Below are 12,500 nucleotides of genomic sequence, written 5' to 3' on the forward strand. Positions count from 1 at the left end.
CCCCTGCATTCCCCTGTTCATCTACTTCCGGTTCGTCCAATGTCTCACCGACAGCTTTCCGATCCCTGCGCAACTGCGTCGGAAGATGATAACTACGATACTGTAGAAATCAGAAAAGCTAAGTCGGCAGAAACATTGGAATTTTCTTCCGATGATAATTACGACAATGTTAGGTTTGAAGCCGAGAAGCGTCGACTTCCAGTTTCAATGTACGACTCGATCAGAGTAGAGGAGTCGTGGAGTCTCAAAGACAGCGACCTTTACGAGATAGTGGAAAACACAAGCTTGTCCACCAAGGAAGATTTGTATGCGGAGGTTCCAGGCGATGGAGAGGAGCCAGCATTATGTGAAGATGCAGATGAAGATGAGAGCGAAGATCCAGAAGACCCTTACTCTAAAATAAAACAGCTTAGAGCAGAGGAATTGTTGGAAAACTCAGAACCGTACGAAGAAATCATAAATAGAGCGGCAAATGTCTCGCCAGACTTTGACGTGTCCGTGGACTTTCGTAGGCGCTCAAAAAGTGATACGTACGGCCTCAAAAGGACAGGAAACGAATTCATTATACGCTCAAATACTATTGACGTTGTGCGACCGAGAGCGGGTGAGGTTAGTCCTTCAGTGGAAGATCTTTATGCTAAAGTCGATCTCAGCAAAAAGACAAGGAGAGCACCTAATACTGAGAAGGGCACTCAGGAGGAGGAGTGGAGCGATGATAATCCCCCACCCCTACCCCCTGTATATATATCATCTAAGCAAATTCAGGTCGAGATGCTGCAACTTGAAGGTAAGTTAGGTATTGTTGTCGTTAGAATTCTCGAAAAACTGATTTTCCGGTTTGGGTTATTTTCGAGGTCGGTTGTCGTCCGGAAAATCTGCAGGTTTTGACGTCCTTTTGCAATTTTACGTTCATCCCTTCTTGACATTTCGGTTTTCGGTTTTTGGTTTTAGGCAGCAGAAAACGCGTTTAATGCGTGGAGTTGTTGGTAAAAGTAAATACAGTAACCAAAAGTGCAAAGTTATTTGATCGCTGGTGGCATTCAGTTTTTTTATGCCTAACAAAAAATTTTGTTATACCCGCGACACAAAATTGTTCAGTCACGGTGTTGGTGATATATTTTGCGCTTCTTTGTAGCTTCAAGCCCTTCTAAAATTCCGCACAAGTTATTGCATCAGAATAGATAGAGTCAGCTTGTTGTTTCTTGGGGACAGGGGCCCGTATCTGGATGACTTTTCAGGTGTCACAATTCCCTGTTCATCTAAGAAGGGAGAGGTTTTGAGTCATCAATTTAAGGCCCGTTTAAACAGTTTCAACATTTACTTCATGCATTCAACACTTTGCTGAACCAAATGTTAGGTGCGTTTGAACAGATCGTCGACCAACATTGTTGAAAGCGTAAAAAATGTTCAAAGCTTGCCCAACATCCGTTTAACTTTTGTTGAACGAATGTTCAAACATACCAAAAGGCCAGCTTTACAAAACAGGCGGATGGCAGGTTCAGTAATGGCTTTTCGGACTCGAATAGTTATCATGACTTTCGAGAAACGGGTCCCTGGATCCTTAGTTTTGGCCAAAACTTGACTTTAACGGTAGGGTTGTGGGTACTCAGGAATCTTTTGGATTTATGTAATGACTGCAAAATCATTGACAAAGTTCCCTTATCAAAAAGAGTCACTAGAAGCAACAACTGGTTTTAGAGTGGTTTTCAATTGAGCGTCGAAAGTAATTAGTGAATTGCTTTGGTTTATGATTACTTCACTGAGTGATTGGTTCTCAAAGTTCTCGCGCCATTTTTTCAACCAATCAGAAGTGAAACCAAAATCAATCGTGGCTCGCGCGTGCACATTTTTTCCGCGCTTTGTGTCGGCTACGTGTAATTACTTCGAGTTTTGATTGGTTTACTGGATTTGTCTCCGTCCTTTTTGATTGGCCAAAGTAATTACTTTGGTTTTGGTTTTACGGCACTCGATTGAAACTCGCACTAAACAAAAGGGAGAAATGGCGTCTGCCGGGCGGTGCATGAGTTTGAATCCCGTTGAAGCCAGCTGAATTCTTCAGGTGTCTTTAGGAGGCAATTGCTTAAATTGTCCATGTAATTAAAACTAAAAAGGCGGCGTTGACAGTGGTCACGCTCGCGATCCCAAGAAATTTGAATTGGCTTTTCCGCTTGAGGGGCCATCTTACAATGACATATTTCCGCGCTCCGCAGACACTGTTAAACGACTTCTGTTGCAGGGAGCTCGAGGCTTGATCATGAGGAAGGCCGTTTCACTCGATTGCGTGACATGTGCGCGCCGTGACTGACAGAAGGGGTAGATGGCAGTCTAGCTTCACTCAAGCGGATCGATTGTCTCCAACCATAAGGCATCTGGTGTCGGTCTATATACTCAACGAATCTAACGAACGTGTTAATAGTATTTGCACAAGTTCATCCCTAGTGGACTAAGGCGTCTCACAGGGTTCGTCCGGTCTCCACACTATATGAATAGCATGAGGGGCACATGATTAGTCTAAACGTGTGACTCGTTTTTCTCTTTTATTCGTCATTAGGAAATGTAGATGGTCTCTATGATGAGGTTGAAATAGGAGCCTCAGAACAACAACGTCCCCAGGAAATGGAATTATCTGTGCCCGACGAAACTAAACGATTTTCGACAGCTTCAGACCATTACGAACTTGTGGAAGTCAAACATAATGTTGCCATAATGGACGACAATTATGCTGGACTTGTAGATGAGGGGCCCAGATCATCGACGGATGGATATGGTAGCGCGAGATCTGAACATTTAGAGACTGCAAGTGCGCTAGTGAGTCGTTCTTGTATAAACGGAGACAATGATAGTGAACCCGAGGAACCTCAGTACGAGCTAGTTACACCTCGTGACAAATCCTCGAATTCGTCGAATATCATATTGCTATGATAGTTTGTGGTTTCTGCTCAATTATTCAGGACTATGTTGACATGGCAGGTTTGTTGTTCGCTATAGTATGGGATGAAAATGTTGGTACGTCCTTTTAATATGCTGCTGAATTGTGTGAAGAGAAGTTGGGCTGGTGTGCTTGGATGTTACTTCGGTTCTGTGTCATCATAAGTTTTTAAGCTCTTTTTAGGATTACTTGAATTTTTTTTAGCTTTTTTTAGCTTCCTTGTGGACGCGAATTATTTCCACCAGCCCTGTTTTCCGACGAGACAAGGAGGTTAGAACGATTGAAAACAATTACGAAGGAACAACTGCGTGCAAAGCATGAAAGAAAATGAACTTTTAAGTTCACTTTTTTAGTTCATTCGCGGATATACTTTTAACGTTAAAAGCTTAAAATTACCGTCGTTTTCATCTAAGCGTGGACACGTGACTGGAAAACATGCTCCAAGTGGCTGCGAACGTGACACGTTTTGGCTGCAAACGTGACAAGTTTTGTCTTGAATCATTCTAAGTTTGAGAGATGTTTAGGCAAGTTTTCCTGGAATGACGGCAAGACTGGACATCGAAGAAATTTTCTCGGTAATTGACCCTAATCTGATAAAGTGTGCTTCAAATACTTTTGAACTATCGCGCGCAAAAGTTTCAACTGTTTACTTAACGGCTGCCAAACTCAAACTTCAAAGAACATGTTTTCCCGTCATGTGTCCACGCTTAGATAAAAACGACGGTATATCCGCGAATCAGCGTTTCAAATTTATACATTCTGGAATTTAATTCAGCGCAAAGCAGGAAACAATAACCCAAGGAAACATCTTTAAGATATAAAACTTATAGCAATGTTAGTGATGTCTTTTATTTAGCTAATAACATACATGCTTTCTCGATATTTTTCATGTCTATTATAAGTACTAAGTAATACCAGACATGAGAAATGCACATGTTTAAGTATGATCACTTCATCTTAGTCATGCAAGTGGTCGTTAGCAGACCGCTTCCTATATCTCGCTACGCTATACCCAGTTCAACTATCCTTCCGCGCTCACAGAGGCCACATCCGTGATCCCACGAAGAAACTGCAGCAGGTAGCTGCCTTCACTCCTTTCTCGCTCCTATCTAACCACGAGAATTCGAAGACGGTGTGTACCTTCGCCTTCACAGGCTCTGAGTGTATCACTTGTGCGATAAGCGTCAACACCAGCAAAATGCATACTCGCATATTATATCACATGGAGCAGAGGAGTCTTATTTAACCACTTTTTCAGGTAAATTCACCGTACAATTGCAGCGCGAATCGATCTTGTTAATTTGAATGACTGTTTGTAATCAAACTACACACAAACGCGTTACAGTTGAAATCCTATCGCCGTCAATTTTCGTCGACCTTCGGGCGACGAACTCCTGAAAGCGAAGCTTTCCGTACGAGGCACGAAGTGCCGAGAGTACAAAAAGAATGGTATTTCTGACGTGGTAGCTTCGCGGAATAGGTAGGAATAGCTATTTTGCCGGCACGGACCAGAGGCATGGGTCCGCGTGAAAGGGATAATGGGTAGCTTTGTGAGATATGTATGTTGTTCGTTACGATTTTGAATCAGTCTAGGACAGCACTTACTCGAGCTCCGTAATTTTATTTTGTTCATTTTGAGTTGTTTGTTTTCTAGATATTTTGTGTTTGTTATTTTTTGCGTACCTCAGCCCCCAGAGTTGGCGCCACTGCAGCTGAGTTCAGCAGGTGGGGGTATACGTTCCCTTTTTTCCACTAAGTGGTTTTGGGTTTTCGTATCCGGTGGTGCCGTATTAAGGTTTTTTGCGTAGTTTGTTCTTTTCCGACGGCGAGTATTACAAGTAAGCGTATACTGATACGTTGATGGTGGTTTTGCAATAAACTGGCTTTGAGGTCCTCGCTGACCTATAGGCCCCTGTATCTACATCGTTGTGTGTGTGTTTCTCTGGGTAGTGTAGGCAAAATGTCTATTTTTAAACTGTTAGGGACTGTTAGACACCACTAGTGATAAGCCCGCAGTCATTACTGTATGCGGGTTTCGTTTCGCGGATAGGATTTGTATGTAGTGTGATCACGTACGGTGATTCGATTCGCGCTGCGATTGTACGGTGAATTTATCTGGAGAAACGGTCGAATAGGACTCCTCTGCTCCCTGTGAATATATTACCTGTTATAAATGAGGGCTTTGTGGTTGGAATGATCCCAATGCCACTGGGTTGGCCAATGTTGCTCCAGTGTTGCTGTTGCTAAATGATAACTATCGCATAACTGGTAGCCAGATTCTTTGAAGGTTATCCTATAGGGAAATCCTTGCTTACATTGTTTGCTTCCTAAGCACGTGGCCATCGTTTCAGAATAATGAAAGTGCACTGCATAGTGAGCCGTCTCTGAAAATTTGAACACGCTATACCAGATAATCTCTAAGCATGATGCTTTGAAAATGCATGAGATCGTTTATAGCGCTTTTACTACCAAATAATTTCTCAGTTTTTGGTGGCTAATAACTGGCTCGTTATTAAAGCAAAGAGGCTCGAATTTGGAAATTTAAGTTTAATAAGTTCTTTCACCTTTCGAAGTCAATTTGTAGATAACACGATGCTATGCTTGCTGTGAGCAAATTCGGGTGTTAGTGAACAAAATTTTAAAAATGATGTCAGCAAAGATTCCCTTATTTGAATCTTGTCCTTCTCACCGGCACTGACAAAATAAAACTTTATTATTTAAATGTTTTAGTGTATTTTGCTTTTAATAAAAATGGTACTATATGATATCTTGAATTGCTTCAAGGAAAGTTTTATGAATAATTCTTGTTTAAAAGAAAGCTTGTAACTACTTGTAAAAGTGTTGTGTTGAACTTTTTTGTGCTGGTAACATTCAAAACTGGAATCAGTCAGATCATTAAAATCGTGTAAAAAAATTAGTACAACACAAGTTCATGCCTTTATAGATGTAACGTTTGTGCCATAAAGTTTAAAGTTTTCCTGTTATAAAGGGGATATATGGGGTGAGATTAATCCAAACTGTTTTTCCTTTTGCTGCCTCGACAAGTTTTTGATGTTGAAATCCACTGTGTGGGACGCTAAATTTCGTATTTTTCGGGCATGTTGGGTCAGAATATTTTCCCTCATCCAAACTAACGGTCCAATTGTAGTTATTTGTCTTCGAAACACAAGCGAAATGATGTTTCTCTTCACAGTCACTCACATACCACCTCTTATCGCCTGAGAGAACAACACAGGATTCTTCCGTTATTGGCTTCTTCGGTTCGTTTTGGGCCCAAGTGAAAACTGCAGTATTCATAAGTTCTGGGTGTATTTGATCCGCGCTGGGGACATTAACATCACACAACAAGTATTTTTTAAAATCTGTGATCACCCCGGTGTCTTTAATTCCATTGTAAAAGGGACCGTAGTAAGTACTATCACTGTAGACTCGAATAGTGTCCTCTCTGTTTACTGTTGCTGTACACGTTTTAAGATGAGAGGCAAAGCCGTTGACTGAGAAACCGTCTGTCCAGAAAGATCTGTGAAGATATTCACTTGCGTGGCTACGATTCGGATCGACAAGGATCACCGTTTTGTTAATCCGGCGCATCTCTTTTATGCTCGGCCATCTTCCTGCAAATTTCACTTCCAAATCATTTGGTGTAAGAACTGCATCACCAAAATACCGTTTAATAACTTCATTAATTTCTCTGTCATCTTTATGAGTTGTATGATCATCCAAGAAGAGTTGAATTATTTCATTCCTGTTCTTGGGAGTTTTTGTCCATTCGGAAATTTCCTTGATTCCATCGCTGAATTTCTCGTCCCATGGAAAGCACCCCAACATTTTGAAGTCAGAGGTGCCATGACTCATGTGAATCGCTCCAAAGCAGCTCCACAAATCGATTTCAAGATGACGCACACCCATGTTGAGTTGATCGGTCAAGCTGAACTCCTGATTGGCTAGAGCGATGCACAGTTCATTGGCCTTGATCGGCCAATCGCAATCGTCAAAGATCCCATAGCCACTGGCTCTGTTGTTGAAAGCATTATGAGCCCCAAGAAACTGCACCCGATTAACTGGCTCATCCAATTGTATCTCACGCTGAGTTTTTAAAGCAAACTGGAGCCACGGTGAAATTCTTGCAGTTCCTCGAACGCAAACACCACGGTATCCACACTTTGAACAGTTTGCCCCCTTGCTAACCTCATTGCAAACAGGTCTTCCACCCTCCTTTCGTGTTGATCGCCTTTCTTTACGTTGTTGCTTTTTCAGTTCAAATGTCATTCCACCTGTAGGTTTCGTAACAACATAAACTTTAAACTGTTTGTCTTTGAGAAGTCCGTTTTCCCTTTGAAACAGAACATGTAGTTTGTAAAGCACCGCCGAAGGTAGACTGGCTATCCTTTTAAAGCTTAAGATTCTTTTGAATGTGGTTTTCTCCTTTCCAAGACTTCGGATTGCGAATTCAGCGGCCTCGTTTAAAACATCGGCCTCCCTCTGTGAGAACTTGTATTTGAGCGAACGGTTTGGCGATTTCTCTCGGATAAAGAATTTTCGCTTTCTTAGTTCCCTGTTGATCTTCTCAGCCTTAGTTTCAGAAAGAAGAAGAAAACACAGCACAACAGCAACAAAACAAGAGACACTTCGCGGTAACCCTGAATCGATCATCAAAAACATTTTTTGGGGGCTTGACAAAATTCGTTGAAGTGAATGAAGGGAAAGGACAGCTGGTGGCGGTTGTGTTGACGACGATGCGATGACGAGATCAAGCGGTGACAATAAATTCACACCCTTCGTTCTCTAATTTGCTGTCAAAAGTTCTCTCGTTCTACTTTACTTCTAAGGAAGCCTGGGTATTAGAGTATTTGTACAATCTTTTTTTTTTTCTGGTTGGCGTAGAGTACACGGCTCTGAATCTCTCGCATGTAAATACTTGAACAGCGAGTTACACGAATGAAAAGCTCCTCGTCCATGAGAATTTAATTCACTGTAACTTCACGTACTTTTAATCTAATTGGGCGCCTGTTTTCTACGTGATTCAAGATGCGTCGCCTTTGTTCTCTTTCTTTTGTTTACAAACAAGTGGTGGATAATACATGTACTGGTGACTAGCAAGCCAGCACGTATATCTATTTATTATATCGCTGGCGATGGCAATGCTCGTCGATCGAGAATTGTCTCATGAAAAATACACACTTCTGGTGAAATGTTCTAGAATTTTATTTGATCCCTAACAACGCCACCTTTGATACATAAGCTCATTTAATCTTGACAACTGAAAGAAAAACATGCACTGGAATACTTTCTTCCATAAAAAATCATTATTCAAGCATTGTCCTCTTGAAATTGAGTTGATTCTTTTAGTGCACCCCTTTAACATAAGATACCAGCTAAACTCCCTAAGACAATATCCCTGACTTTCCACCGAAAATGTTTGTTTGACTAGTGGCAGATATGGATTTTGGGTTGAAAAATGACTCTGAAGATGACGGGAGAAATTTTGAAAAGTTACAAACATTCGAAATTTTACAAAGAATGTGTGGGATCCTTTGCGCTTTTTCAACCCCAGAATTTATCAGTTTTTGATAGCTAACAACTGGCTCGATCGTCACTAAAGCTAAACGGCTTAATTGGAGGTTCAAGTAAGATTAGTTTAACAAGTTCTCAAAACCAAACGATTTTATGGACACTTCTTGTTTTAAAGAGAGCCTCGAACTATTTGCAAAATTGTTTATTATCTTTTAGATTGTTCTTTGTTCCTGCAAACAAAACTCTGCTGTGCACAGGATCGTGAGAAAGTTTAACTTTACCCTTTTAGATATGTCGTACTTTATTTATTCACACAGGTTAAATGATAGTTCCATTAGTTTGTCCGAATTTCAAGTTAACAAGATAATTTTCAAATATAAGATATATTGAAAAACTTAATTGACGCAATATATTCTCTACTCGCTTTCTTGCCGATTGTATCCACTCGGTCCCAGTACAGGTATGATAGGTTATTTTTTCCCTTTATTTTGTGTAAAGGAGTTCCATACATCCTTTATTATTCTTCTCTTCGAATTCCCTTCTTTGCTAGCGTAATATACTTTCTTTAAATTATAATATAGTGTAAAGTGCGAAGCATTGGAAAGTGTTAAAAAAGAAAAAAGAAAATTAAAAATCTTTTAAAACTGAAAAAAAAAAGACACACGGGACTTTATTAGTGGAGAAGCCTTTCCATGTTGCACTGCTGAGAAAGAAAACAAGTTTATGTGCAAAATAACTTTAAACAAGGCGTGTAAAAAATCAGTACAGTCACTGAGTTCATGCCTTTATACATGTAACGTTTGTGCTATAAAGTTTAAAGTTTTCCTGTTATAAAGGGGACATACGGGGTGAGATTAATCCAAACTGTTTTTCCTTTCGCTGCCTCCACAAGTTTTTGATGTTGAAATCCACTGTGTGGGACACTAAATTTCGTATTTTTCGGGCATGCTGGATCAGAATATTTTCCCTCATCCAAACTAACGGTCCAATTGTAGTTATTTGTCTTCGAAACACAAGCGAAATGATGTTTCTCTTCACAGTCACTCACATACCACCTCTTATCGCCTGAGAGAACAACACAGGATTCTTCCGTTATTGGCTTCTTCGGTTCGTTTTGGGCCCAAGTGAAGACTGCAGTATTCATAAGTTCTGGGTGTATTTGATCCGCGCTGGGGACATTAACATCACACAACAAGTATTTTTTAAAATCTGTGATCACCCCGGTGTCTTTAATTCCATTGTAAAAGGGACCGTAGTGGGTACTATCACTATATACTCGAAAAGTGTCCTCGCTGTTTGCTGAACACGTTTTGAGATGAGAGGCAAAACCGTTGACTGAGAAACCGTCTGTCCAGAAAGATCTGTGAAGATATTCACTTGCGTGGCTACGATTCGGATCGACAAGGATCACCGTTTTGTTAATCCGGCGCATCTCTTTTATGCTCGGCCATCTTCCTGCAAATTTCACTTCCAAATCATTTGGTGTAAGAACTGCATCACCAAAATACCGTTTAATAACTTCATTAATTTCTCTGTCATCTTTATGAGTTGTATGATCTTCCAAAAAGAGTTGAATTATTTCATTCCTGTTCTTGGGAGTTTTTGTCCATTCGGAAATTTCCTTGATTCCATCGCTGAATTTCTCGTCCCATGGAAAGCACCCCAACATTTTGAAGTCAGAGGTGCCATGACTCATGTGAATCGCTCCAAAACAGCTCCACAAATCGATTTCAAGATGACGCACACCCATGTTGAGTTGATCGGTCAAGCTGAACTCCTGATTGGCTAGAGCGATGCACCACAACCCATTGGCCTTGTTCGGCCAATCGCAATTGTCGAAGATTCCATAGCCACTGGCTCTGTTGTTGAAAGCATTATGAGACCCAAGAAACTGTACCCGATTAACTGGTTCATCCAATTGTATCTCACGCTGAGTTTTTAAAGCAAACTGGAGCCACGGTGAAATTCTTGCAGTTCCTCGAACGCAAACACCACGGTATCCACACTTTGAACAGTTTGCCCCCTTGCTAGCCTCATTGCAAACAGGTCTTCCACCCTCCTTTCGTGTTGATCGCCTTTCTTTACGTTGTTGCTTTTTTAGTTCAAATGCCTCTCCTCCTGTAGGCTTGTTAACCACATAAACTTTAAACTGTTTGTCTTTGAGAGGTTCGTTTTCCCTTTGAAACAGAACATGTGGTTTGTAAAGAACCGCAGAAGATAGTCTGGTTATCTTTTTAAAGCTTAAGATTCTTTTGAATGTGGTTTTCTCCTTTCCAAGACTTTGGATTGCGAATTCAGCGGCCCCTTTTAAAACCGTGGCCTCTCTCTGCGAGATCTGGTATTTGATCGAACGGTTTGGCGATTTCTCGTGGATAGGGATTTCCGGCTTTCTTAGTTCTGTGTTGATCTTCTCAGCCTTAGTTTTAGAAAGAAGGACAAAACACAGCACAACAGCAACAAAACAAGAGACACTTCGCGGTAACCCTGAAGCGATCATCAAGAACATTTCTTCTTTTGGTCTTGAAGAAAAAGTCGTTGAAGTGGATTAAGGGAAAGGTTCTGTTGATGAAGATGCGATGATAAGTTGAAGCGGTCGCTTTAAATCTGCACCCTTCGTTCATTGATTGATTTGCTCTCAAAAGTTCGCTCGTGGTACTGTACTTTACTTCTAAGAAAACCTGGGTAGTAGAGTATTTGTACAGTCTTTTGCTAACGTTTTCCTTTGTCTCTGCTTGGCGTAAAATGCACTCTGAAGCACTCACAGCGAGTTATACGAATTAAATGCTCCTCGTTTTGTTCCCTCAAAAAACGAAAGACTATGCAAATTACTTTACCCCCATGAGCATTTAATTTACTGCGACTTAGCGTGCTTGTGATCTAATTGGGCGCCTCTTTTCCACGACTAAGTGATTCAAGGTGCGTCGCCTTTGTTCTCTTTCTTTTGTTTACAAACAAGCTGTGTATAATACTTGTACTGGTGACCAGCAAGCCAGCACGTGTATTATATCCCGTTATTTTTATCGGCGATGATGGTAAGGCTCAAATGCTCGATATTCTTGATTTGAGCCGTAAAAAAGGGGATAGACTTTCATATACCGGACTTAAATGACGGGGGACAAAAGAACTATTTTTATTCCGATTAGGCCTTGCTAATTAGGAATTCATGTTCACTTTGTTCTCTTGTTTCATGGACATTAATTATTTCGGATCCGGTATATGAAAGGCCAGCCTAAAAACGTCACTTTTGACAAATAAGGTTAGCTAAGTGCTGTGGTGATCTTGACATTGAAAAAAAAAAACACATGCCCTGGAATACTGTCTTCTATAGAGAGGGTTCATTCACGTGATCAGTAACCTTGTTTTACCACCCGAACCAAAGAAAGCTCAATTCCCGGAGGATTAGTTGGGTACACCAACGTGGCCGTCGTTCCATTGTTCAGGAACAGCAACATAACCGCAGTGACATCACGAAAAAATTATTCAAGCATTGTCCTATTGAAATTGAGTTTATTCTTTTTTCAATCTTCAGATCGGGTCGTCTCAGAAACGAAACAGGAGACTACACGAGAATGAGCATTTTAGTTCAGGGCAACATAAGGAGTTGGAAAGGAAGCTTGAAAACTGAGTCTTTTTTGCGGGCTTCCTCTGCAACTGGTTCAGTGCTCGCAACTCTGCGATGATCATGAATTCTCGCTTTGAGTCATTGTCACTTCAACGAAAATTTTCACAATCAAACCAGTAGACTCTCCTTCCAATTTTGGGGTTGAGTTGTTATTAAGTTCACTCAGTGCGATCCCAACTAAAAATAGCTTATTTCTGTAGTTTTTCGAAAGGCTTTGAGGGCGTGTTTTGCAATCGTTGTTGCCTTTTGAGTTCGAATATTCACTTTGCTTTTCGCTGAGAGGATGCAGAAGTGCTTACGGCCTAAACATCATATTAGATACCCTGTACAATAAAAAATTTGCAGAATAAAGAACAATTTTCCGAGATCGGCCTGGAGAACTCCTGGCAGAAGACCAAGCGTATTAGCGGTGCGTGCCAACTCAGTGGTTGAGGC

The 12,500-nt window shown here is 40.9% G+C and overlaps 2 protein-coding genes across 2 annotated transcripts in view; one reads left to right on the plus strand and one right to left on the minus strand.

Moving 5' to 3' along the window:
- LOC138004376 (uncharacterized) overlaps window positions 1–3,764 on the plus strand; it is a 10,636-nt gene extending 6,872 nt beyond the window's left edge. Inside the window, exons 5-6 of the mRNA XM_068850875.1 lie at window positions 1–787; window positions 2,552–3,764. The exon at window positions 1–787 is cut by the window's left edge and continues 585 nt beyond it. Of these exons, the coding sequence (XP_068706976.1) occupies window positions 1–787; window positions 2,552–2,922 (1,158 nt within the window). The 3' untranslated portion in view covers window positions 2,923–3,764. The remainder of the gene's footprint in view (window positions 788–2,551) is intronic.
- Window positions 3,765–3,914: 150 nt separating this feature from the next.
- LOC138004377 (uncharacterized protein MT2135-like) lies at window positions 3,915–7,583 on the minus strand. The gene has a single exon (XM_068850876.1). It carries the CDS (start codon window positions 7,580–7,582, stop codon window positions 5,897–5,899), a length of 1,686 nt encoding a protein of 561 aa, XP_068706977.1. The 5' UTR covers window position 7,583; the 3' UTR covers window positions 3,915–5,896.
- Between the last annotated feature and the right edge of the window lie 4,917 nt (window positions 7,584–12,500).

This window comes from Montipora foliosa, chromosome 5 (genome assembly GCF_036669935.1).
Source record: "Montipora foliosa isolate CH-2021 chromosome 5, ASM3666993v2, whole genome shotgun sequence".
NCBI lineage: Eukaryota > Metazoa > Cnidaria > Anthozoa > Scleractinia > Acroporidae > Montipora > Montipora foliosa.